Source organism: Syngnathus leptorhynchus, chromosome 11 (assembly GCF_054491065.1).
Source record: "Syngnathus leptorhynchus isolate UIUO chromosome 11, UIUO_Slep, whole genome shotgun sequence".
Classification (NCBI taxonomy): Eukaryota; Metazoa; Chordata; class Actinopteri; order Syngnathiformes; family Syngnathidae; genus Syngnathus; species Syngnathus leptorhynchus.
In genome coordinates this window covers 5,493,547-5,517,620 of record NC_141205.1, presented here as the reverse complement: position 1 = coordinate 5,517,620, position 24,074 = coordinate 5,493,547, and the positions used below count along the sequence as shown (strand labels likewise).

Sequence of the window (24,074 nt, the reverse complement as noted above, 5' to 3'; positions counted from 1 at the left end):
TTCGATTCATACTGAATATATCCATGTATTGCATTATATAGATAGACTTGGCAGTGAAACACTTTGAAAATAATCAAATTCTGGCTTCTCCTCTGGCTTCCTAAATAAATAACGACTCTTCAAAACGGTACCCAAAAATTCCTGCATGTACAAAAAAAGCCTGTGCAAAAATACACATTTCATTTATGTACAATTGGTTAACAAAATATTTTTTTTTTTCCAAATAGGGGTAGCTCTTTGACTTCATAAGCTAGGGGGAAGCTTTAAAAAAAAAAAAAAAAAGATCTACTTTCCACTCTTGACTGACATCAGTGGAGGTTTCCAGATAGTAACTGGGTGGCTGCCAAATGTCAAAATATGTCCTGTGAAGCCATCTGCATGAATCGCAAACCATCTTGAAACTTGCTCAAAAGCAGCAAAGCATCCCACACTCAAGACTGTGGACTCTTGCCTGATTCAAGACTCCATTTGGACTCAAGGAATTCAAGGTATAGGGGGCTTCTCACCCCGACACCGGCCGAGGCATCACTACTCGATATCCAAAAGGTTGAGGGACAAAAACACCCACAGAAGACAGTTGACGTGCATAAAGTTTTCTCTAGTTAAGACGTACCATACCTGATTCCCCATGCGGGGGAAGAAAAACAAACCCACATAATTCACATCGCTCCACAGGCTGTTGTGGATCACCCACAGTAATTGCGAGAAAAGATTGTGGCCATAATATGATTTGCACAGATTCTTCACATCCACGCAGGCAATGCACCTTCAACCACTTCAGCGGCCCGACATTCGACACAAAAGTAGCAGCTTTAGGTGAGCTTAGTTATCAAATAAGCATTGCCTGTGCGCTGTGAAGTTCTTTTCGTGCTCTTCACAGTTGGGGAAGCAGGTCGACTGTGGCTATCATTCTGCACATTGACACGATTCTGAAATTCGCTTCAAATTTGTTTCATCGTTAAAAAAACAAAAAAAAATGAAAATCAAGCGTGAGGGGGCATCGGGTTTCATATCTGAAAACGCAACCCCCACTCCTCTAGCTCATCTACGAAGACTCTTTGTAGTACAGTGTAAAAGCTCATAAGAAAACATTGGAATATGATAACACTTGCATAATTCTGCGGGGGCATTCAAATAAAAACATTTACAGGGTCGTCCATACCGGCTCTTCTCAAGCTACCGCACGGAGCCCCCAAAACGAGTGAGCCGAGTCCGAGTGACCAAGCGTAAAAACAAGGTGATTGTTTGTCTGTTGGGGTAGAGCGAGCGTGTTTGCCGCCCATCCTGCTCTCCTTTCCAAGGCTTCTGAGATCAGGCGCAGGGGGTGAAATTGAGTCGTAAATTATTCCAGTAGTCCATCAGAATCTGACATGAGAAGATTTCTCAACACACTCGCTCGTCTTTTTCACACACGTACAGAAAGCCTTCCGAGCATTTATTCCATATCATGAGTTGCGCTGAATCGCTTGGAGTACGAATACACTCTAAACATTGGTCAACAGACTTGAAGTGTCCCTTGTTGTATTTGTAATACCAATTAAAAAGAAATTTCACTTTTTTGTTTTTTCCTTAGCACATGTGGTTTTGGAAATGTTTTCATTATTAGTTTTTGAATTTGACCTACAAAAGGTTGCGCAATAAGGACGTGTATAGGAATTTTGAGCAAAATTTACCTTTAACCTTCATCATGATATTATTAAAACCTGATGTGCTAGAGATTCGTACAAAAAAAACCTTCAAAAGGTTGCTTGATTCTTTGATAAAAAATTTTAAAATGTGTTGACCAGTGTCATACAATCTGGTAGAACTACAAGTTACTCGTGATCCAAAACTGCATTGACATCTGCACACTAAAAGTTTTGCCACACACAAAAAAAAAAAAAAAAAAAAAAAGTTTTTCTACTGGTGTGAAAACAAAGATGGCATCTGCGTACTCCGGATCAGGTTTTAGATATGAAATAATAAAATATAATATACTCACTGATATTCCTAGTTGCAAGCAGATGCCAATCGCTGCCCAGTTTTGTCTCACTAATAACATGCAGTAAAAGCCATTCTTCATAAATGTCATAATACAGTAGTGGAAAAATACATCACAGTTTAAAACGTGACGGCACGTGAGTAGAACGACAACTCAGCGCATGATGATATTGAAGAAATGCTCAATTGGCCTGCCACACGCACGCACGCACGCACGCGCGCGCACACGCGCACACACACGCGCACGCGCGCACGCACGCACGCACGCACGCACGCACGCACGCACGCACGCACGCACGCACGCACACACACACACACACACACACACACACACACACACACACACACACACACACACACACACACACACACACACACACACACACACACACACACACACACACACACACACACACACACACACACACACACACACACACACACACACACACACACACACACACACACACACACACACACACACACACACACACACACACACACACACACACACACACACACACACACACACACACACACACACACACACACACACACACACACACACACACACACACACACACACACACACACACACACACACACACACACACACACACACACACACACACACACACACACACACACACACACACACACACACACACACACACACACACACACACACACACACACACACACACACACACACACAAGGAAGAGATGGGCTTGTTGTCTCCCCACTTGCTCAGTGTCATGCCGGCTTACGGCCGCAGAGCTCACAACAGCTCTTAACCGGAACCCGAGTGCACCCTGGATACTCATGGCTCGCTTTGCTCCCGCGCCGAGACCTTCTGGAAGACCACCCGTAATACGAGGACACCGCCACGCTAGCGGAGCTCCGTGGCGGGCTCCGCGCGCGACCTATCTCCACCGAGCACCGCTTGTCCCCAGTACCCCTCCAACAGACATGGCTTTGGGAGAACGAGTACGGACTTTTGACCTCACTGGGCAGTCCAGATCATCTCCAACCTGAGGATTGTGGGAAACTGAGAGTAATGTGGGTTTTCATTTTAGAAGGCCTCTAACAGTCCAGAGCGGATCGCTGCGGACTATTCCCCGTCATCGTGCCGTATCCACACACTCTGCGGGCTGACACCAGTGTCAGGGACGAGCCTTTGGCTGCGTGGGGAAGGGGGACAAAGAAAATGTGTCAGTGCATCTGAAATGTCCAACGACTGGATTGATGACTCATATCGCCGGCACCAGGTTGTCCCTTTGTGGCCTCACAACTCACCTGATGTAAATGGGAGTTGTTGGATAAGCCCGGCGTCCCCGGAATGTTCCGCCCATGCTTGCCGTGGATGTTGTTAATGGCGGGTGACTTGGACACCTTGGACCGACCCGGTCCGGGACCCCCACCTCCACTATTGACACCGCTGGAGGCAGGCGAGCTTTTGCGCTTCTTGCCTTCCAGGCGCCCCTCTGAGGAATGGTGGCTGAAGCTGCTATGGTGGTCCGCCGAGGACTGGTGGTGGACGAAAGGCCCCAGAGAGAGGGTGGAGTCGCTGCTGTTCATTACCACGCTCATACGCTTGATGGACTCGGCGGGGCTACCCGAAGCCGGGCCTCGCGCCGGCGGGCCCGAGGAGCCGCCAACTGACCCTGCGGAAAGCTCGGCCTTGAGGCTGAGAGAGTTCGTGCGGACGCTGGGGCCACAGTTGAGGCCCACACTGTGGACGCCGCTGTGGGAGGAAGATAACGATGAGCAGGAGGAGGAACCTAGTGAGCTGTGGTGGTAGGTGCTCCCTGAGCTGCCGACATTTGCACAGTTCTTCTTGAAAGTGGACGAGGGAGAATAGTTCGCATTAGCAGGTTCTGAGGAGCTATGGGACGACGAGAGGATAGAGCTGTTCTTCCTCTTCTTTCCCGAGCTGAAGCTGGTGCTGCTACTGTTACTGCTCGCGCCAACTGAGATGGGGATGATGGGTGTGGAGGAACCAGTGGAGATCTCCTTGGGCCTGATGGACAATGACTTGGTCGTGCTGCTGCTGCTGCTGGAGGGACGGGACTTAAGCGCCCGGCCTGAGGCGAGTGAAGGAGCTAAAGGGGAGGTGGATGAGGACAAGTGGGCTGAAGGCATCTGCGGCGACGAAGACACTTGTCGGGCCTGTGTGGTGCCGTAGGCCGGGTGCTCGGGCCCTCCCTGTGGAGAGCTGCGGGCGTTTAAGGTGGTCCCATAGGAGAGCACAGGCTTGCCCTCAAACGATTGGCTATACGGGGTCTGGGGCATGGTCGTAGACGGGCCCAGGAAGCCTGAAGATGGGGTGCTACTGGGGGAATTTGTGCTTGTCCTATGGTTAGGTGCAAAGGAAGAGCTGTTCTCCAAGGCCATAGGGATTTTCCTAAAACAAAACAAATTTTTTTTTTAGCAACGCCAACAACTTGATTTGAATTCTTATGCATGAAGTCTGACGGTTGTCGTACACGTTGCCTGCAACCCATGATGCTCACGTTTGTTTTAATGCGACAGGGCGAGTCACGATACAACACGTAACAGATCGTGGGCCGCAACACTGGGGACACCATCATTAATATCTTCTTGACTTACTTCCACATTTGAGAGTTGACGTGCTTGTCCATCATTGCAGAGAGGACACATCGCATTTTGTCCCATCGCCTGTCAAAGGAGTAACAACCTCTCCCAAACAGTCGACTTCCAAAATTACAGTACTGAAAAAAAGAGAGTGGCAATCAAAGTGGTCAATGTTTGCTCAGTTGACACTGAGGCATTGAAGAGTGAAAGTGTTACAGGAGAACGAAAAATAAATAAATAAATAAACACTTACAGCTACCGGTCGAGGGTGATAACCTGAATAGTGACAGTGCATTTTTTCAGCGCTCTCCTCACGCTCCTCATTCTCTCCCTCATCGCTGGAGGCTCGAGAAAGCCCGTCGGGAGCACTTTGGGGATGATGTGGTGAGTCGTGGACTATTGCGGGGTCCGCTGGGGTACCAGGCCCGTGTGTGTTGTTCAATCTGTTGGGTAGAGAGCACCAAGTGATTCTCAACTTGTAACAAAAAGATGTTGAGTTCCAAGTTAATTATTCATGACATTTAAAAAGAACATCCTAGCAGATGACAGAAAACCAAGCGGCGCTGGACTGGGCATCACTGACCGTGGAAGACCAGGGCTGTGATATTTGAGTTTGTTGGATGGCAGAATCTTGGTGGCGTCTGGGGCAGGGCCGTTGCCATGAGCCACCGGATGGACATCATAAGAAGTGGCAAGATGGAGGGAGGGGTGTGGGTCCCTGAGAGGGGGAGTTGGTTGGGAATGGGTTTGGTGGAGTTCTCTCTCTCGCTCCTTTGTTCTGTACTTGTGCTCTGCCAGCAATGTGTCAAAGCGCTTCCTCCGCCCTGGCACTGCCCTCCGCTGGCCCAAGGAATGTGTCTGATGCGGCAAAAACAAAAGGTCTTGATTCAGAAAAGAACATGTTTGGGTTCCAGTCTTAACATGCTTTGTAGAGGCTGACATTTTACCCCGCAGCGCCTCCTGCTATCGGTAAAAAAATATATTTGTGCCACATGGATATGAACAAACTGATAAAGCATAATTACCTTGCATGTTAGGGATCTTGTGCAGGTTTTCCGAGCTGTCACATCCACAACACCACAGTGAATATCTGGATTGAACTCACGCTCTGAAGGAAAGGAAGAGTGAAAACATGAAATGATATAGACAGTAAAAGAGGAACAAAATGTTTTCAAATCAGTCCAGCCTATTTGAAATATTGTAGCAATGTGAATGCCTTCACCCAGCTGACCTGTCACTTTCTTGTTAAGGTGGCGTCTGCTACTGGCACTGCTGCTGTTGCTGTTGTCCTGCTTCTTGTCCGAAAGGACTGACAGGTGGCCTTTGCCGTTGGGGATCTGACCCGGGGCTAGTAAGGGAGGCTTTGGTATGGAGGGACAGTTAAGGCCTGGTTTAAGGGCTGAGGATGAGGAGGTGGTGATGGTGGTGGTGGAGGTGTTGTTGTTGTTGGAGCTCACAGTGGTGCTAGAGGAGGATGTAGAGGAGGATGAGGTGGTGGCGGGAGCAGAGGGGACCTGCACCAGCTTAGCTGACGAGTCCACATTCAGATGCATCTTCTCCACCTTGACAGCCGGGGTGAGGCTGGAAGAGAAGGTGACAGAAATGAAGAAAGCGGCAAGGAGGAAGCTGAGCGTTAGAAACATAGAGCCGGTGAGAAACGCATGATAAGAGACAAATGTGCACATGTGGGTGGAGCTGGAAGGACAAAAAAAAAAAATAATCTCATGATTCCTTATTTGTGAGCATCAGGGTTATGGCGGACATATCCAGGACAACACGGTGATTACGAGCTGTAATCAAGGTTGAGACGAAAGAACTGATTATTATTACTGGTTGCATAGGACAGCATCCTTGCATAAATGTTAAGTAAAACATTTTTATTTTTTATTTTTTTTTCATGTAGTGTGCAACCTTGGCAGCGCAGCCCAACTTACATCTTGTCCGGCTGCAGCATCCTGAATGGGGGAAAGGGAGGCCTTCGCTGGATGCCCGACACCTTGTCTTTGGCTGGTTTGAGTAGTTTGGGATTGGAGGAAGAGGATGTTGCGGAAGAAGAGAAGTTCGATCCAGCGGTGGCGGTTCGGCTAACAATCCCTCCACTCGTCACTCCGGTGAGAGACCCTGAGCCAAGTCCGGTTCCGAGACCACCGCTACTAGTACTACTCCTGTTCCTTCCGGACAAAAGGAAGGGCGAGGTGGATGCTGACTTGATGGCAGAGTTATGTCTTCTCTCTGGATAAACACAACAAAGCAGTCTGGTGAAATCCATTTGAATCATACGATCACTAGTGTCTGAATACTCCGGCTTCCTTCCATAAAAAAGAAAAACTTCACAGAAGACTAAATTGTCACTCAATATAAATGTGAGATTAAATGTTTGTTTGTTTGCATATGGTCAAGGTCATCTGGGCTAGCGGGAATTCCCACTGACTCCATCTCCCCCCAAATGTATCGATGGATATAAACACAATGCTAATGTGCAAAAGATGATTGAGCATCAGGGCCACTCGGAAGACAATAGGGACCAAAGCTTTGAAGTATTCCCAGGAAAGACATTCATGAAACATTCTTTAACCACCTCCGCATCATTTCGGTATAAATAACATCAAGAACTAACGAGCACTAACTGGTGCAGGGGCAGCAGATTTGTCTTCACACATGACAGTGACATAAAGCTTTGATTGAACACTCGTCTTCCCGCAGCCAAGGAGAAAGGCTAGCCGTAATAGGACATAAAAAGCCTGCTCTGACAATACTCAGCAGCATTTGTGATCCACGCAAACTCAGCCTTAAAATAGAAACAACCGATAGGTCAAGAGCTTCATTGTCATGCCTGAGCATGATGAAAAGCACTGTGGAGGATAGCAAAAATAGTGAAGATGAAGTCATACTGTAAAGAGGACAAAAAAAATATCATAAACTTGTTTAAAATTTGATTGAACAACATCCAGCAATGAGCATATTTCCTTGCAAACAGCACACAAAATTTGTGAGCGACCATTCAATTTAGCACAAAAGCATAACATTTGAGAAAATCATGCAAACCATGCTGACCAACAGCGTAAACATTCGATTCGAATGAACGTTTGATTTGAGCGAAGGGCAAAAGTTTATTTCTCAACAGGTGAGCTACAAACGATCTTGTCGCTGCGGAAACACTCCGCCGCAAACAAACACATGCACACCCATTTAAAACTGCTGGTTAGGGCGAGCCGCTGGTGACTGTAACTGTAATTTGACCTTTGACCTCCATTTTCAAACTTTGAAAATGTGTGTCTTGGGCACAATACGTAGTGATTGATGAGAATCATTCATGGGCTTTGCTCTGCTTTCTGTGAATTTTCATTTGGAGAACTTTATGCGTCTAATTTTTGGGGAGCAATTTGACTATTTTAGCTAAAAAAATAATAACAATAATCCCACAGACACACAAGACAAAGTGACGCCAGGAAAAGTGTACGCAGTCATCATTTTGTAATCCACATCCAGATGCAGAACAAGCTAGGCCACCTACTTTGCAAGAACAGAATAATGGCTTTCTTCCGCTCCTTCCCCCTATCACTTCCCTGCCCCCAACCCATTTTCTATTGCCTTGTCCTAGCCCGGTCACAGTCACAGCGCACAAACTTCCCAGGAAAGCCCACACACGCTCCACAAACAAACCACAAATACTGATTGAAAAACACAATACCAGTTACGTCACGCCTTCATATCCTTTTTCACGTCTAAAGGGTTGGCCCCAATGTTAAGGGAGAATCCTTCAAAAATGCATGCAAGACAGTAGTATAAAAAAATAAAATAAAAAAATAAAAGTAGTCGAGTGGGGGGGGGGATTATCTCGGAATCGAGGTTGAAGAACATGCAAAGCTTTCTCGCGATGCCATGGAAACATGAGCTTGCAGAAAGAGCATCCCAACTGACTTAACTGCTCTGCAGAGACCAGTAAATACTTTTTTTACATATTGCTCCCACTCTAAATCAATTAATGTGCGATCTCAGTTATTATATTGCTCATGTAAATGCCCCATTACTACAATCCCGTGATTACTGCATTTAATTTAACAATGACTATAATGTAATTAAGATGCACAAAGTAATTATGATATGTACTGTTATTGCTCTCTCTTGTGGCCGACCACAAAGTGTGGCTCAAGTAGCACAAAATATACCACTTGCAGATGAACAAACTCGGAAAACTGAGCTGCTTTTTGTGTGTTTTAAAGAAAGTAGCACGTCAGTTGGGGAACGGAAAACGGCATCAAATATTAACAGGGGATTTGGATACATGCATACAGCCACGCACGCACATGGCGGAGCGTTAAGTAAATAAATCAAAGTTGGTGGTGACTACTCTCAGGTTTCTGTGTTAAGGAGGCAAAGTGGTTTGGGAGCTGGTGTCAGGAGGAAAAGCAATACCGCACACGGGTGCCAATGTAAGAAATGTCCTCATCAAGCAACGCTGTAGTGGCAGTGGCATGCAAAAGTTTAATTCTTTGCAGATTTATTGACTTCCTTCTGGCATTCTTTTGAATAATACATCACCAGGGCGCATTGAAAACCACCCAAGTGTCTACCTTAAAAACGCCTCGGAATAGAGCGGAAGTGTTGGCCTTGACAGAATATTTGTGAGACTTACCGTAATGTGCTTGGAAGGCTTGAGGCTTGACTACTTGACTACAGTGGCTGCACATCACCAGGTAGAAGTCATCGTGCGCTGGATACTGGCCAAATATCGGCATATCTATGCACAGGGGAAATTTGGATTGCTCGGGGATGAGTCGTAAAGAAACAAGAACACAACGCAAAGACATATTCCAAGAAAACTACAAGATTGATTGGCAGTGCATTATGTTCCGTTCATAGCCTATATGATCACAGACACACGCCTATGTGTAAATACGACAAACACGTTTGGACTGAATAAATAAATAAAAGATAATCGGAGCAAACTGACGGCTAAGCCCGGCAAATAAAAATAGGGATGACTATCTCGCACTTGGCTGTGTTCATCATGGTGATAAGAAAAGGCCAAGGTAGTGATTCAAAGGTTACCTGCAGTCAAATAACTTTTCCATTGAGTCAACTTTTTTTCCTACGTATGACAAAGCATGTTGTACGGGAATGCTCCAAATAATTGCAAGTTTTTGTTTTTTGTTTTCAATTAGAACGCATCTTGCTTTGAGGTTTGGAGACATTGGATAACAAACAATAGCGCTCTGTCTTTTCCAAAAGGTTACGTTTGATGGTATCCTTGAATATACTGTCGTGGTTTTTAAGACAAGCAAAATCTGTGAAAAGTTTCTCCATCAACTAAATGGCTAGTTCCAACCTCCCAAACACAGAGGGGGGAAAAAAAGAAAAATCCTAATTTGAGGAGGTTAATTAAGAGATTGCTTGGGGTGTGATGGTGAGATAAACGAAGGAGAGAAGGCAAGAGTGGAGCCTCTCTCCAAGATGTAGCACTCAAAGACAGTCAAGGGTCCTCAAAACATCGTTGACAGGGCCTGGAGAGGATGAGGACTGTCTCAATGGCCACATAACAAGGTCTACCTGGTGGGCCGCCTCTCAGGGTGCCGAGTGGCCTTCATTTGTGGCTGAATTGACGGACCGAGTCTACTTTGTGCATGCGTGAAAACACTTTGTGGTTGCTCAACGTCTCCTTCACCAAGAGACTTTTGTTGTGGCCTGAAGTGGCCATAGGGGAGAAAGAAAGAAAAAAAAAAAGCTAGTGAGGTCACAGTTCTGACAAAAGTGTATAAATGACATTTTGAAGGGGTTGAATAGAAACTCATGCTGCTAATGTGTGCTATTAAGAGCCTGGCTTCTCTGAATAGAAGATAAACGTCATGTTTCACTGGTTTGTTCTGTAGTCACGGGCCTGCAAATCCACCTGGCCACAACAGCTTATTGATTTATTTATTTTTTTCCCAAATGACAAGGAAGAAAAGATACGATGGAAAACTACTTGTTCAATAAAGATATGGCCAACTGTGATTTGTTACCAAAACAAGAAGATTTTTGACCCGAGATTTAGTCAACAATATTTGGTGGAGGATTCTTCACACTCAATTCTACTCATCCATTCAATATATTTTTCTCAGCAGATTATGGGAAGCTCAAATAGAACCAAAATACTTGCTAACTTGGGAGTGTTACGCAAATGTTTGGCTCAACTTTAATAGCATCCCCCCATTCAGATCTGCTTGCAATTCTAATTGAATAGACGTACGCACTGACTGTTCTGTTTTTATATAAAAAAAATGAATAAAAAAAAGCATTCACTCTGCACATGTCTCCTTAAATCCTTAAATCACACAGAGGGGAGGGGGGGGGGGCAAGAATGCAGGGAGAAAGGAAGCCATCAAGAAAAGCAAAAAGACGGACGAGAGAAGCAAAGCCAAGAAACTAGCATGGTAGATAGAGACTGAAAAAGAGCAGAAGCGGGCCTCAGCGAGACAAAGAGAGTGAGCAAAGGACCTGCGCGCATTGGAAGAAGAGCGCTGGTGAGCAGCAAAACACAGGCAGGGAATGAGAGTCCAGTTCATTTCAGCATCCTCATCCACGGCAGTGATGAATGATCTAGGTGGCTGCCTCCCAGCGGCACACACTGGATGAAGCTAAACCTCCGACTGACGCCGTATATGTGGCATATATACAAAGTCATTATTTGCTGTGCATTTAGAAGAGAAAAAAAAACCCGCCGGTTTGTATGAATAAGCTGTTCGATAGCATGGCAGTGGTTACACCACAGTAGGAATCTGGCATGAGTCATGGCAGGGAGTGGGAGAGCCACTTGCTATAACCCCCCCGCGCACACACACAAATATAATTCTATCGAGACACGCGGCAAAGAACTGATCAGTCCAATGAAGATCTCGAAAGTGCCACGTGATGGAGATGTAGTTTCAGTTCACAGCTGCATGACAAGAGATGCAACGCCAGTTAGTGTACAATACGATGTTAAATGCAGTAGCACAGTATACATAAGCGTTTGTTTGTTTGTTTGTTTGTTTGTTTGTTTGTTTGTTTGTTTGTTTGTTAGCCGCATGGTTATGCGCTACTTGAATTGTGCAACGGTCTTATGCTCTGCACACAGGCCACATTGTTGACCTATGAAAGGACAACACCAGATAAGTGCCAGGACAAGGAGTAATTAACCCTCAAGTTCACAGTGAGACTAAACAAACTTAGACTTGACACATGCTGATGACATCATCAGCAATCGCCCAAATGAGATGACGTTATTTGCATGTTCACGTCGTACTTATTCTGCTTATGAAAACGATTTATTTGGGAACTAGTGAGTTTAATCTGAAATGCTGAGGTTTTGGTTCATTTTTAGATTTTGAAATGGGACCTGGCATTTTGGAAAAGACTGGGTTGTTTTTCTTCAAAAGGTGTAAGAAAACAAGAAAAATATTGACCAATATTCCTAAATCCGAGCTGATGTTTATCAATCTTTTTTGTTTGAAACAGAGAATTTGTCAGAGGAAATGGGGCTTGTGTAAATATTATTTGAAATCACCAACATTTGACTTCCTTGCTATATTCTATTAAATTGGCTTGCTAATCAATTCTGTTATTATTATTTTTGTTTTTTACTTCATGCGAAAGATGACCCGGAGTTACAAGAATAATGTCGCAAATAATGGGACACTCCCGCATGTTTACATGTGCAAGACAACTAGAGTGTTATCATTGATAGTACAGAACATTTTAAGGCAATACTCAATGACAGACAGTTTAAGTTGTTCAAGAAGTTATTTTAGGATCGGATGTCAACTATCAGATAAATAACATATATTTCACACAAAAAAAGTCCAGCCATTTGATCTGCTGTAGAGGGCATTTTGAACTAAGAGATTAAGTGTGTATGTACAAAAGCCCAGAACCCAAATACTCTACTGTACACATTTGGCCCTGGATAGGGGGGGGGGGGTTTCTCACCTTCTCTGCACAAACGCATGGCTTCGCGATTTTTCCCCAAGTCTTTGAAACTTTCCTCCAATTCAGCACCTGAGAATGGGGCGAGCCGACAACAGAGGCAAATAAATAGTTGCACGTTGCTGCTCCCACTATGGTTTCTTCGTATTCCGCCGACAACTGCATGCGAACGGCCACAAATAAGCACACCAGCGCCGGCGACGGCGCTCCACCTCGCTTCGGCGGACACATTCGGGACGCGAGCGGACTCACCGTCGTTTCCGTGGAGTTTGGCGGCGTCGACCCAGTTGCTCCAAGGCTGTCCCACCATTATTTCTGGACTGGGTAAGGATCTCCGCTCCGCAACAGTCGCCATTGCTGTGGAGCCTTCTCCGCGCTGGCTCGGCTGCTGCTGCTGCTTCAGCTGCTGCCTGGCTGCTCGGCGCTGCTCCCCCCTGACGTCATCCTCGGCCCTTTCCGACATTCTTTCCGCTACAATGTAACGACACGAGAGTCAGCTCGGCGCAGAAGAGGACTTTCCTCATGATCGCTACCGCGTTGTCTCGCCTCGCACATCACTCAAAATGAACAAATAAAAAAAACACGAGCAATCGGAAGGACTCAAAAATAAATTTATTTTAAAAAAAAAAAAAAAACACTACGGAAACGGACGGCCTCAACTCTGCTCCCAGGCTGTTTAAGCATTAGTAATTTTTTTTGTAGTAATCGTTCTTTTTTTGCCACTAAAGCATAAATTGACAATTGCAGTTATTATTGATTCACAATGACAACGCAACAAATTATTGCTAGCCTCCTAGGAATGTACCTGTGTGACCTGAGCATACTACTGAGTTCAGCAACCTTCTTTAATTATCTTATTAATAATAATTAATTATATTCATATGTAAAAGCACTGGTCACATTAATCGCAAGGATTTTCTCAGGTAGGAAACACATATCTATAAGCAAATCTTTATTTCTATAAATATCTGCAAGTGTTTACATTTCCAAATAAACAGTTCTACCACATTCCTTGGAAATGACAATGTCCCATCACCGATGAGCTATTTTTAGACCAGGACCATGGGGGGGCTCATGCTGGCAAACCCTGACATAATCTAACGTGATGTTTCATAAGTGCAACGATCTACCAGCAATGCCATGATACCGACGCCACCTCATTGCATTTCTATGCATGATCTCACCTTTGACTTACAGTACCACAAAAAAAAAAAGGTCCTCATTTTGAACGCATTCATTTGCATGATTAAAGTATCTTCCCACATGCCTGTTCTGCTATTTGAAGCATTCAAATCCCTTGCGTGTTAGCGTGGTTGTTTTGTGTGGTTTTAAATGGATATTTGTCAGTATAGCTATAGATCTCCCAGCATCAATGCATTTTAATGCTTAGAGCTCTGGAGGGAAAAAATGAAGGAGAAATTATCCATTTATGCCATTGTTGTTATCTGTAACAAAAATGTACATTATAAGATTGCATGATAGCTTTTCCACAATAAAAACTAAAAACATATGTGTAATTATCATTTGCAAAGGCAAAACACCCACTCTGGTCAAAGTGTGACAATCGAACATGTTTATCATTTAGATGGTAATGGATGCTTGTGTGACAGACAAAGAAAGAAACAAGGTGGTGGTGGTGACTCATTCATACTGATGTATTCATTTTCCTTTGCATGTGAACGTTCATGAAAGTAAACCATGAGAAAAGGGTAGAAATAGTTTGTTGTGGTACAGACCAAAAGCATTTCGTAAGCTGGCCAGACTGTCTGGTTACTTTCACTTTCAAAATGAAACGTTCCAAGCGTGCCAGCTTTTCTTTGTCTTCACTGACACAAATGGGGAAACATGCAAAGGAATTTTCATGAATGTAGACTGTCCTGATTTTAAGTGACAGTCAATTGTTTTACCTAACAGTCAAGCCAAAAATTCCAATTTAGTAATACCTGTTAAATAAACACAGTTTGATGTCCATTTTTTCATTCATGTCCCTACTACTAAAAAGCTATGTGCATATAAGCGCACACAAGAAGTGAAAACAAAGCATTCAAATGATCACGTGATAAGTTTTCATTTCTGTAAAATGCATTTGTGGAATCTGCATTTTCCTCTTTACTAAGTAACTGACAAGGGGTCTGAAAAAAAATAACCAATAACCACGTTACTTATTTGATTATTGTTTTTGGATGTATTGCAGGATAGGTGCAAAGGGGTACTGTCATATATAAATCCACAGAAATGAAGGTACCCTAAAGTGTGGAATTTTTCTCCCTCATTTGGTGTGGTAGAATGGAACACAAACACTTTAAGACTCCTGCACGCAAAATGGATTACAGTGTTGTGATTAAACAATCATAATAAAATCCAATGTGTGCGTTTGAATGACAAATGTTATGTAATATAAAAGTGGCATGTAATATTTATAACGTAAATTAGATTAGAAAAATTGTTGCTTTATAATGATGTACCATTTTAAATATTGCAAATCTAAATATTGCCTTTATAAAATGTGTTATTGAATCAGTAAATATAATTCCTACCATTATTTCAACAGTAATTAATGTGAATGGCACAGAAGTCAAGTTAAAATGAAGAAATGAGACGTTACCTTGGCAAGGGAAAAAAAGAAACTTATTTGTAACTCAATCAGCTGATCCACATCAGTTTGGATTCGTACTGGCTGCCGCACACACTGAAGAAGAAATCTGGAATCACACATTGGGGGGGGGACTAGTTAGCAGCAGTTTATGTTGACAGGCTTAACCCTTCAAATTTGTAATTCAACAAATATGTTTTTATTGAGCTTTTGATCAGAAAGCAGTACCGGTAATCCTCTCTATAAAATCATTCCAACATTTTAGTCAACTCTTGAGACAGACAAAACACTTGTGATCTGCTTTACGTTTGAATTTATACTTCACTTTTTATTTTTGTAAACACCATTTTAGAGCCGTAATTCTAATCGTGATATTTTTGCCTTTTTCAATTTCTTTCATGTTCTAATATAAACTGAGAGTAAATGTGAATAAAACCGTGATTCTGCGTTCGTGCATTCTCTCATCCCTCACTTGTAATCAAGCCTGACTTGAACTACATTGCGATTTGAACTCTCAACCGCAACTACAATGCAAAGCATAAAAGTGAGAAGAAGGGAAAAAAAACAAAATCGCCTATCATCGCCGATCGACTTCAGTTGGCAGTTCAACACAGAACAAGTTTTGAGTCGCCTCGCTCCCCACCTCCAAAACAACAACGATCATTACCTGAAAAGTGAGTGAGTGAGATTGACGTGCGAAAAGGTACGTGCGCTTCAGCTACTAGCACAAGTGAAAAACGTGTTGTGTACATCTGACAAAAGTCGTGTAGCAAAATCAGGCAGCATCCACTTCAACTCTATCAAATACTATCAGGGAACATTTGGTGGCTACGTCGCCCTGCTAGCTAAAGCCTGAAGCCAGCCATGACTAGCATTAGCGAGGAAGCTGCCAGCAGCCTGACAGCACAGCACAAGTCATTAGCCGTCGTCACGGAGCCGCGGCAAGTTTGCCCTTACCGATTCTATGGATGCCGTATGTGTAAACAAACGCCAGGCCGATTGAAATCAACTGGATGCAAGGGGCGAAGGGGGCAGGACACGGCGAGAAAGAGCGAGTGCGGTGCTCAGCCTCTGTGGAGGTCTTCACCAGGTGCTTCCATGTCTGTTTACCAGACTGCATTCTGGGAATGTGACGTCACTGAGCCCTAGACGAGCGCTCCCCCTGTAAATAGCTCACGCACAGTATGTCTCGCGTTTTATTGTTTCAAGCGTGTTTTGGGGAAAGGAAGGATAGATTTAGGACACAAACGGGTAATTAGAGCTATGCAAACATCAAAAACAAAAAGGTCACTTCATAATTTCCAGAGGTAGGAAGTGACGAGGGAAAATACTTTGTTGCTGTACTTGAGTAGTTTTCTCGGGTCAATGTTCTTTACCTGAGTTTACTTAATTTTTTGGACTTTTTTTTTTTTTCATTTTTACTTTTACCCCTTACTTGACTGAGATGACTAATATCATCTGGTCCAATAGAGCGGAACAAAAATAGTGACAGCAACGGCATATTGTAAAGAAACAGTGACAGCAATGGTATATAGTAACAAACGTTGGCAACAAACTCAAGGGTGATTTAAGTGATTTTGTGAAAATGTTATCAACTACAATGATGCGTTCTCTTGTCAATCTTTAAATCAATCACGAGCAAATCATTGGATATTTTCAAAAATCATTTTTAAAAAACGCTTACATTCCAATCGGACAAAATTGTTTTGTTATGTTTTTTTTACGGATGGCTGTGCTCTGAATCTTATCCAGAAGAGGGCGGTAAAGCCCCTCCATTTGGTCTCTGCTTACTCTGCTAATGCGGAGAAGAAGAATACGAACCGATGAAGACATGATGGGGTCTGTTACAGATGGTAGCTACAAATTTCATCGCTATTTTAGATCATTTATGTTACAAGACAGTCGATTTAAGTCGAAGCTCTAAAACGAGTCGATATGTTTCTCCCTAACAACGCTGACCTTGTTGCAGATATTCCAGATGCAACATTTGCAAGCCCTTCTCGTGTAGCAATTTTAGCCGCTAGCGGCTAGCTACGTGAACCTTAACAGGTTCTTCTGGTTCATTTTCAGATGAAGTCATTCGAAAGCGTCTTCTTATCGACGGCGATGGAGCAGGGGATGATCGGAGAATCAATTTGTTGTTGAAAACCTTCACCAAGTGGTGCAATTCACCTGGAAGCCCAGACGAAAGGTCAGTGAACTTGACCGATTGATAGACCGACGCTGAGGCTTTCAGAAAATGTGTTCTAAAATGTGTTCTTTAAAAAAAAAAAAAGCTTTGCACAGTACCAGAGGATGCTTGGGACACTTGCCCAATGTGAATTCTCCCTGGGGAAGACTCTGATGGTCTATGATATGAATCTGAAGGAAATGGAGAATTATGGCAAAATCTACTCTAATATAGGTACATTTTTATTGCATTATTTTCTCAATTATATGCTGGAAGTTCATTTCACTTTCTATACTTGGGGTGTATCTGCACTCGACAGAACAAAATATAACGTCAGCACATGAGAAGATTGCGGAATGCAAAAAGGAAATCCAGAGAGCAAAAAGAGTAAGAAAGAACCGCCAAGGTAAGAATATTTACATAATTGGGTTCAAAATGAATGGGACAGGCTTTTGAGCCTATAAGAAAAATGCTTGGTACTTTTTAACATTCTTGGTCATATATATTTCTCCTGCAGAATATGATGCGCTTGCAAAGGTTATTCAGAATCACCCAAATCGTCACGAAACACTCAAGTGAGTTCATCATATATTTAGTGGAATCTTTACAGTTAAACCCAGCCTGTTCTGTGAATTTGTTTTGGTTTATCTTGAATTTGAAACCGTTTTTCCCACCTGTACAAAACATGGGGGGGGGGGGAATGAAAAACTGCATTTTGCATACATTTTAATTGCCATAAACTAGTTAAACCGAGACCAAATGGCTGCTCTAACACTGTAATTATGTTGACTGCTTGCAGGCAATTGGAGGCACTTGACAAAGAACTCCAACAGTTGTCTAACATCAAGGAGAATGTGGATGCAAAGGTAATATGCATCAATAATTAAACTATATGTATTTATTTTGAATAAACCAGATGTGATGACCTGTGTGGTCTGATTTCAGTTTGAACTACGAAAGAAGCAGTTCCACGTGCTACTCAGTACCATTCAGGAGCTACAGCAGACCCTTGAAAGTGAGTAAACAAGGACACTTTAAATTTAGAACTTCCTTTTTCTGTCACCCTTTACAAGAAATGACTTTTTTTCCTAATCATTTGAATCTCACTCACCTCCTAGATGATGAGAAACTAGACATTGACGAAAACAATCAGCCAAGTCCATCAGAGACTGTCGAATAAGGACACCGTTCTTTCATTTTGAATTAAGTGAACCAATTTTGTATGCTGAATTTTCTGCATTTTTGAATAAATGTGAAAACTACAGTCTGAAGTTATTCATCAAACCTCTGACAACATTCAGAGGCTTGAGATCATCGGTGACTCTCATTCACATGAGTTTTCTGACATTTGACCATTGCTTCAAATCTATAGCGAGAAGAATATGCATCTGACCTGCATATTAAGCTTTGCTCATTTTTTGTTAAAAATAGAACACAGCACAAGTGTTTTACACTTTTTTTGCATCGTGAGCTGTTTTATTACCACATGCATGCATAGAAGTCAACAATAAGGGTTGCGATTGTTGTATTCCTTACAACAGGCATCATCTCAGTCACTTTGAGTATCATTTCTTTCCATAAACACAAAATTGATTGTCAGTTTAGAATAAAAACTCAGCAACCTTTGTATATAAAAACCAACAACACTTTTTGGGATCGGGTTTTGTCATGTCAGCGGACACGTCGGCATGCTTTAATAGTGCTAAATCTTACTTTTTTTTCTATTACAACTCTTGACACAAGCATAGACAACATTCACAGTAAATTGTTACAAGAGCACCCACTTGTGAACTCAAGGGGAACAATCCCCTTATGTGATCAAAACAAAATTACCTACATTGTTTAACAGGAGTCATAATGTTACCATATAGATACTACATTAAATAAAACAAACTTCCTCTCATTTAAAAAACTAACCATACTGTAAAATAAATTCCAAATATGCCATGCTGCCTGGTCTAATAAAAAAAAAAAAAAGTTTACAGAGATCAACACAGTGTCACGCAAACATGGTATCATGCACACGGTCAACACTATTTCCAAATTTTGGAATATACAAACAGACAATGTCCACGCTTCAAAAAAGCAAATACATAGATATAATCCAAACAAGAAGAAATATAATACCCTCTCTCTCAAAAAAAAATAAAACCCAGAACTAGGAGTTAAAAAAAAAAAAAAAAAGAAACCTGACAAAACCTTTATTCGTAGGGTGCAAACTCATTTTTTTTGCCATGATCAAAATGCAGATGTACCACTCAAGGTGTAAAAAGGCAAACTACATTTGATTGGCGTAAGAGGTGGGACCACCAACCTGACTGTACTCAGACGGCTGGCCGAGGTCTCCCTGGGTGTTGTAGCTCCCTGACTGATCAAAGCTGCCCTGGTTGTAGGGCTGCTCGGTCACACTACCGCTCTGCTTCTCAGAACCCCCGCCCACAAACCTGCCAGCACCCTTGTGCCAACCAGTCTCCTTGAACACAAACCAGATGTTTCCAGCCCAGAGAACAAAGTTGAGGAATCCAAACACCTGGAGAGAAAAAATGAGATTGTATTTATTTCGTGTACTTTCTAGCCATCTTATTACCTACCACTGAGGTGTTGAGTCCAGACCAGCGTGGTTCTTGCACAGAGCCACATTTATTTGTCAGATCCTTGCAGGCAGAGATGAGGAGCTGAACCTCAGCTGGATCTGTAGCTAGCTTGACATCAGACAGAGCTTTGGCCCAAGCTGATGAGCTGACAAGCCACATGAAGGAGAACACAACGGTAACAACAAAATTCTACAAGGAACGCAAGACACAAAAACATAAGTTTGCATTGCACACCCAGAAAACCAGACCTAAGCTTGCAATCTTCACAAATGGAGACGGCTAACGATACTCACGATGAGTGGTCCTCGGTTGTTTCCGCGGTACTTGCTCTGGAAGAAGATGTAGACGATAGTGGCGACAAGGGAGTAGAGGAAAGCAAAGACCGCAATCGTAACAAAGAACTCAGCAGACGATGAATAGTCTCCAATGAGAAAGAGTTGCTCCCTCCTCATGCCCTCGCACATGGGTGCTTCAAATGACGCTTGGTGCAACCTGATGCAAAATAGACACAGTGATCATGTCATTCAAAACACATTTGCTCTCGATCAGTGGTTTGCAAACCTTTTAGACCAAGAATCAGTACCATTCAATAACAGGAGACAGCGATTCTCTAACCTACCGCTAGAGGTAGCTGTAACATACTTTAAGAATCACTGCTGTAGAAAGCAATGTACATGGAGATTTTTAAGCTTCAAGTGAAGTAAAACACTCAAGTCAGTCAAAAGAGCATTGAACCCATTCCAACTATTGCTTAGAGCTACTGAATAGGCATGTTAGGAGTTCAAAGATGTTCAAACGTGTCTCACCTGAAAGGATAAGCAAAGTCAATGGCAATGCTGAGATTGCTGCTGGCCTTCTCCATGCAGTCCACACTAACTCGCAGCTGCCCAGAGTAGCCACCACATGTTGCAAAGGCAAATATGGCAAATAGCTAAGAGAGAGAGAGAGAGTTTGTATGACTTTTTTTTTCGAAATGCAATATTTCACAAAGCACACCTCTGGAACCAAAATGCTAAAATAACATCTATGTTCTCACACTTCCCATAATGGTTTTGATGAGACAGTTGCCCCTGCCAACATGGCTGCCATTCTTTTGGCTTATTCTAGTCAGCTGTAAAATGTTGATCTATTAAAATAAATAATTATAATCATCTCTTTAAAATATAGACTCTTCCACAAATCTTAAGAACAATAAAATCTCAAATGCTGTATACTCTGGCATTCCCATGCCGATCTCAAATTGCCAGTTGGGATAAGACAAGTGGGGATAGGAGGTGTATAATAAATGCTCTTAAGTGTTAGTAACAACCCCAGATGATTATCTGGTTCCTGCTGTACACCACCCTCCTGCAGCTGTCTCATCTTGCCGTGATTTATCGGAGGGGTTTAGCCCCTCTCATTTCAGGCAGGGTCCTTTGAACGGTGGAGTGTGGCATTGTAGCAGGAGGGTGGCTGCTAAGCCTCACACCCTGCGTGTTTATCTGCCTCTCCCAGCTGGGCTCCTCAGGGAGCGAGCCATAAAGAGAGAGAAAAGAGAAGTGGAACGGCGAGAATGCGGCGAGATGTTTGTTATCAAAATTAAAAAAAAAAAAAAAAAAACATCTCCCTTCTTGCCCCCGTTCCTGACCTGAATGGCTTGATATGCAGACTCACAGCATGGTTTTTATAAACAAATTTTGTCAGATCAGAATTTTTTTTTTTTTTTGCAGATAAAAACAAAACACCTGTCTAAATTATTTTAATTTAATTAATTTTCCAACAGTACAGCAGCCTTTACAAAAGAAATGTATGTTTTAATATCACTTCATTATGGTCAGATAAATACTTTATTGAGCCCCGGGGGAGAAATTCAGATAGACAATACTAACATCAATAACAGAAGATAGCTTAATATGAATAAATAAGTAAATACTAATAATAAATAAATACATTTTTGACAATATGTTGAATATTTGTTGACCATTGATTTGATGTGATAGTTTGAGTCATCTTGACACGTTCTAAATAACCCATGTAAAAAAAAATATAATAATAATAACAACTATCCACTTAATCGGAATAAAAGTCTCAAAAGCTACCCGCTTTATGAACAGCAGCACACGGGTGAAATGTCCACACACTTTCATGAGAGAGCTTGTCTTATCTTTTCACAGCAGCAGCATCACCAAATAAACTCATTTAGTGGCAGCTAATCCCTTCATGCACGGGGAGTGCGTTTTATCCTGCATAGCTCCAATTCATCTACCCCACTAACTCATTTCTCTCACTCTCTCTATCACTCTGCAGGCTCCACTGCCCACAAGCATAACAATCTCCATTAAGATTTTCTTACACTGTTTTTCTTTGATGGCCCTCTAATGTCCATTGCTTCTCATGACTATTTCATCCAGGGTCCATCACCTGGACAATGACATTCCAACTAAGTCGGTACTCTTTAAGATTTGCGTATTCAGGTGAAAGAAAAATCGGAATATTTTATCAATACGATACAGCGCCCGTGCAAGCGTGCGAGATGTCGCAAGTACGATGATGCTTCAATGCATAAACAAATGTATATCATTAGCATCATGTGCTCATTCATCTGTGCAATTTCACAGCTTTTCTCATTCCATCGCTCTCGAACGCTCGCACACACAAACACACACATGCAGTGAAGTGCTTGGGCACATCTCAAGGGACAGCTTCTGCATGAGTTAGTCTATGGCGGAGGGAAGCGGACCGACCTTACAGCTGTTTGGAATAGAATATGCCAACCAAAGATTGTGTGCCAAACACACACACACCATCATCATCATCATCATCATCATCAGTCTTTGGAGGCATGGTCGCTAATGACTTCCAATCTTAAATGAAGATGTGGCAAACTCACTGGAGCTCTGTAACAATGAGTATGGCTGATGTGAATATAGCTTTAGTGTCCACATGGCTGATCATCTGTACAGTTAAAGGTTGGACAGTATTAGCCAAAACACATGCTGGTCAGTCAACCAGGAAAGAAAAGCTCTTATTGCCTGAAGTCACGCAATCGACTCAAGTCGCAAACTTGTGATGCTTTCTAACGTGCAATGACATTTTGTTTTTATAGCCTACTAAATGTTATAAGAAAAAAAAAAAAAGTCCACAGAGGCTAAGATGATATTTGAAGTCTAAACCTCAGAACTGCGAGCTCTAAGCACGGTAGGCTAAATTAATACAATATTGCAGAAGGTACAATTGAATTAAACAAGGTTGTGTACTATATACTGTACTTTTATTTATACTGAATTTTCCCATTTGCAACAAACCACGCAAACACACGCACAGATTTATTTACAAGGTTCATTTCAAAGCACATAAAAACGAGACTATTTTGTTTTCCCCATTACTTTCATTGCATTGTTTCTTTGTTTCACTTTATGTTGCATGATTTATGGACGAATGGTGTTATGTGGCGCATCAAAAATACGCACGAATGGAACACTAAAGTCACATGCCTCCCCCCGCTTTGTGTAAACGCCAAATCCATAATATAGATTCTTAATTGGAATTTTTTTTTTAACTTAATCTACAAGTCACCGCAGCATGGTTGTGATGTTGCTAATCACATCACCCCAAAATGATGTGACGATGATCAATTAAAGGTCAATTCAATGTTTGACTGCAAAAATGCGAATAGCGGCGGGCGCGACGTAAATGTCACTTGGCATCGCACATTATGTAACTCAACCGTGTTTAATTAAGTTATCACATATATGAGATGAAAACAAAATGTTCCAACTCACCCATTCCAAAACACGGATAAATCCCAGAGGTAGTTTAAGCACCTGGAAGGTTCCCGCAGATGCAAGCTGCAAAGACACGAAAGTAGGACCATCATCATATTTTTTAGTTTTATGCATTTTAATTCAGTTAAATAAAGGCATCCTGAGCATTGTGCCATTTACTGACCTGATTTGCAGTGTCCATTCCAGCAGCGCGTCCTCGTGCTACTCGCTTGATTGGATGTAAACAAACGGCAATCGGAGACCCAATACTGAAGATGTGAGGTGGTCTCAGTCGGGGGGCTTTCGGCTCGGATTCCGACTCTATCCGAAAGTAACCGATCGAGTCTCCCTCTCGCTCTTATGTGCTCATTTGTGAATTAATTAATCTACGCATTATTTGAGTATGTTTTCTCATCAATATTGATGAATATATGTGAAGAATACTTTGTGCCTA

The 24,074-nt window shown here is 42.6% G+C and overlaps 3 protein-coding genes across 4 annotated transcripts; 1 reads left to right on the top strand and 2 right to left on the bottom strand.

Moving 5' to 3' along the window:
- Positions 1-2,609: 2,609 nt before the first annotated feature.
- Positions 2,610-16,241, bottom strand: atxn7 (ataxin 7). Of its 2 annotated transcripts, XM_085924733.1 has the most exons (13): positions 16,071-16,241; positions 15,126-15,222; positions 12,773-12,991; positions 12,524-12,592; positions 9,213-9,317; positions 6,511-6,808; positions 5,808-6,157; positions 5,602-5,684; positions 5,160-5,434; positions 4,830-5,019; positions 4,592-4,713; positions 3,278-4,385; positions 2,610-3,162 (listed from the first exon to the last, which is right to left on the bottom strand). In XM_085924733.1, the coding sequence occupies exons 3-13, from the start codon at positions 12,981-12,983 to the stop codon at positions 3,145-3,147; spliced, it is 2,829 nt and encodes a 942-aa protein (XP_085780859.1). In that variant the 5' UTR covers positions 12,984-12,991; positions 15,126-15,222; positions 16,071-16,241; the 3' UTR covers positions 2,610-3,144. The 2 variants fall into 2 exon arrangements, with proteins under 2 accessions (XP_085780859.1, XP_085780860.1); XM_085924734.1 differs by lacking the exons at positions 15,126-15,222; positions 16,071-16,241 and having other exon boundaries at positions 12,773-14,073.
- A 605-nt stretch (positions 16,242-16,846) lies between these two features.
- thoc7 (THO complex 7) lies at positions 16,847-18,564 on the top strand. The gene is made up of 8 exons (XM_085924735.1): positions 16,847-16,966; positions 17,184-17,304; positions 17,390-17,517; positions 17,603-17,689; positions 17,801-17,858; positions 18,083-18,149; positions 18,229-18,298; positions 18,402-18,564. The coding sequence occupies exons 1-8, from the start codon at positions 16,912-16,914 to the stop codon at positions 18,461-18,463; spliced, it is 648 nt and encodes a 215-aa protein (XP_085780861.1). The 5' UTR covers positions 16,847-16,911; the 3' UTR covers positions 18,464-18,564.
- Positions 18,565-19,049: 485 nt separating this feature from the next.
- synpra (synaptoporin a) lies at positions 19,050-23,837 on the bottom strand. The gene is made up of 6 exons (XM_085924016.1): positions 23,805-23,837; positions 23,639-23,704; positions 20,684-20,808; positions 20,171-20,369; positions 19,875-20,066; positions 19,050-19,813 (listed from the first exon to the last, which is right to left on the bottom strand). The coding sequence occupies exons 1-6, from the start codon at positions 23,820-23,822 to the stop codon at positions 19,562-19,564; spliced, it is 852 nt and encodes a 283-aa protein (XP_085780142.1). The 5' UTR covers positions 23,823-23,837; the 3' UTR covers positions 19,050-19,561.
- Between the last annotated feature and the right edge of the window lie 237 nt (positions 23,838-24,074).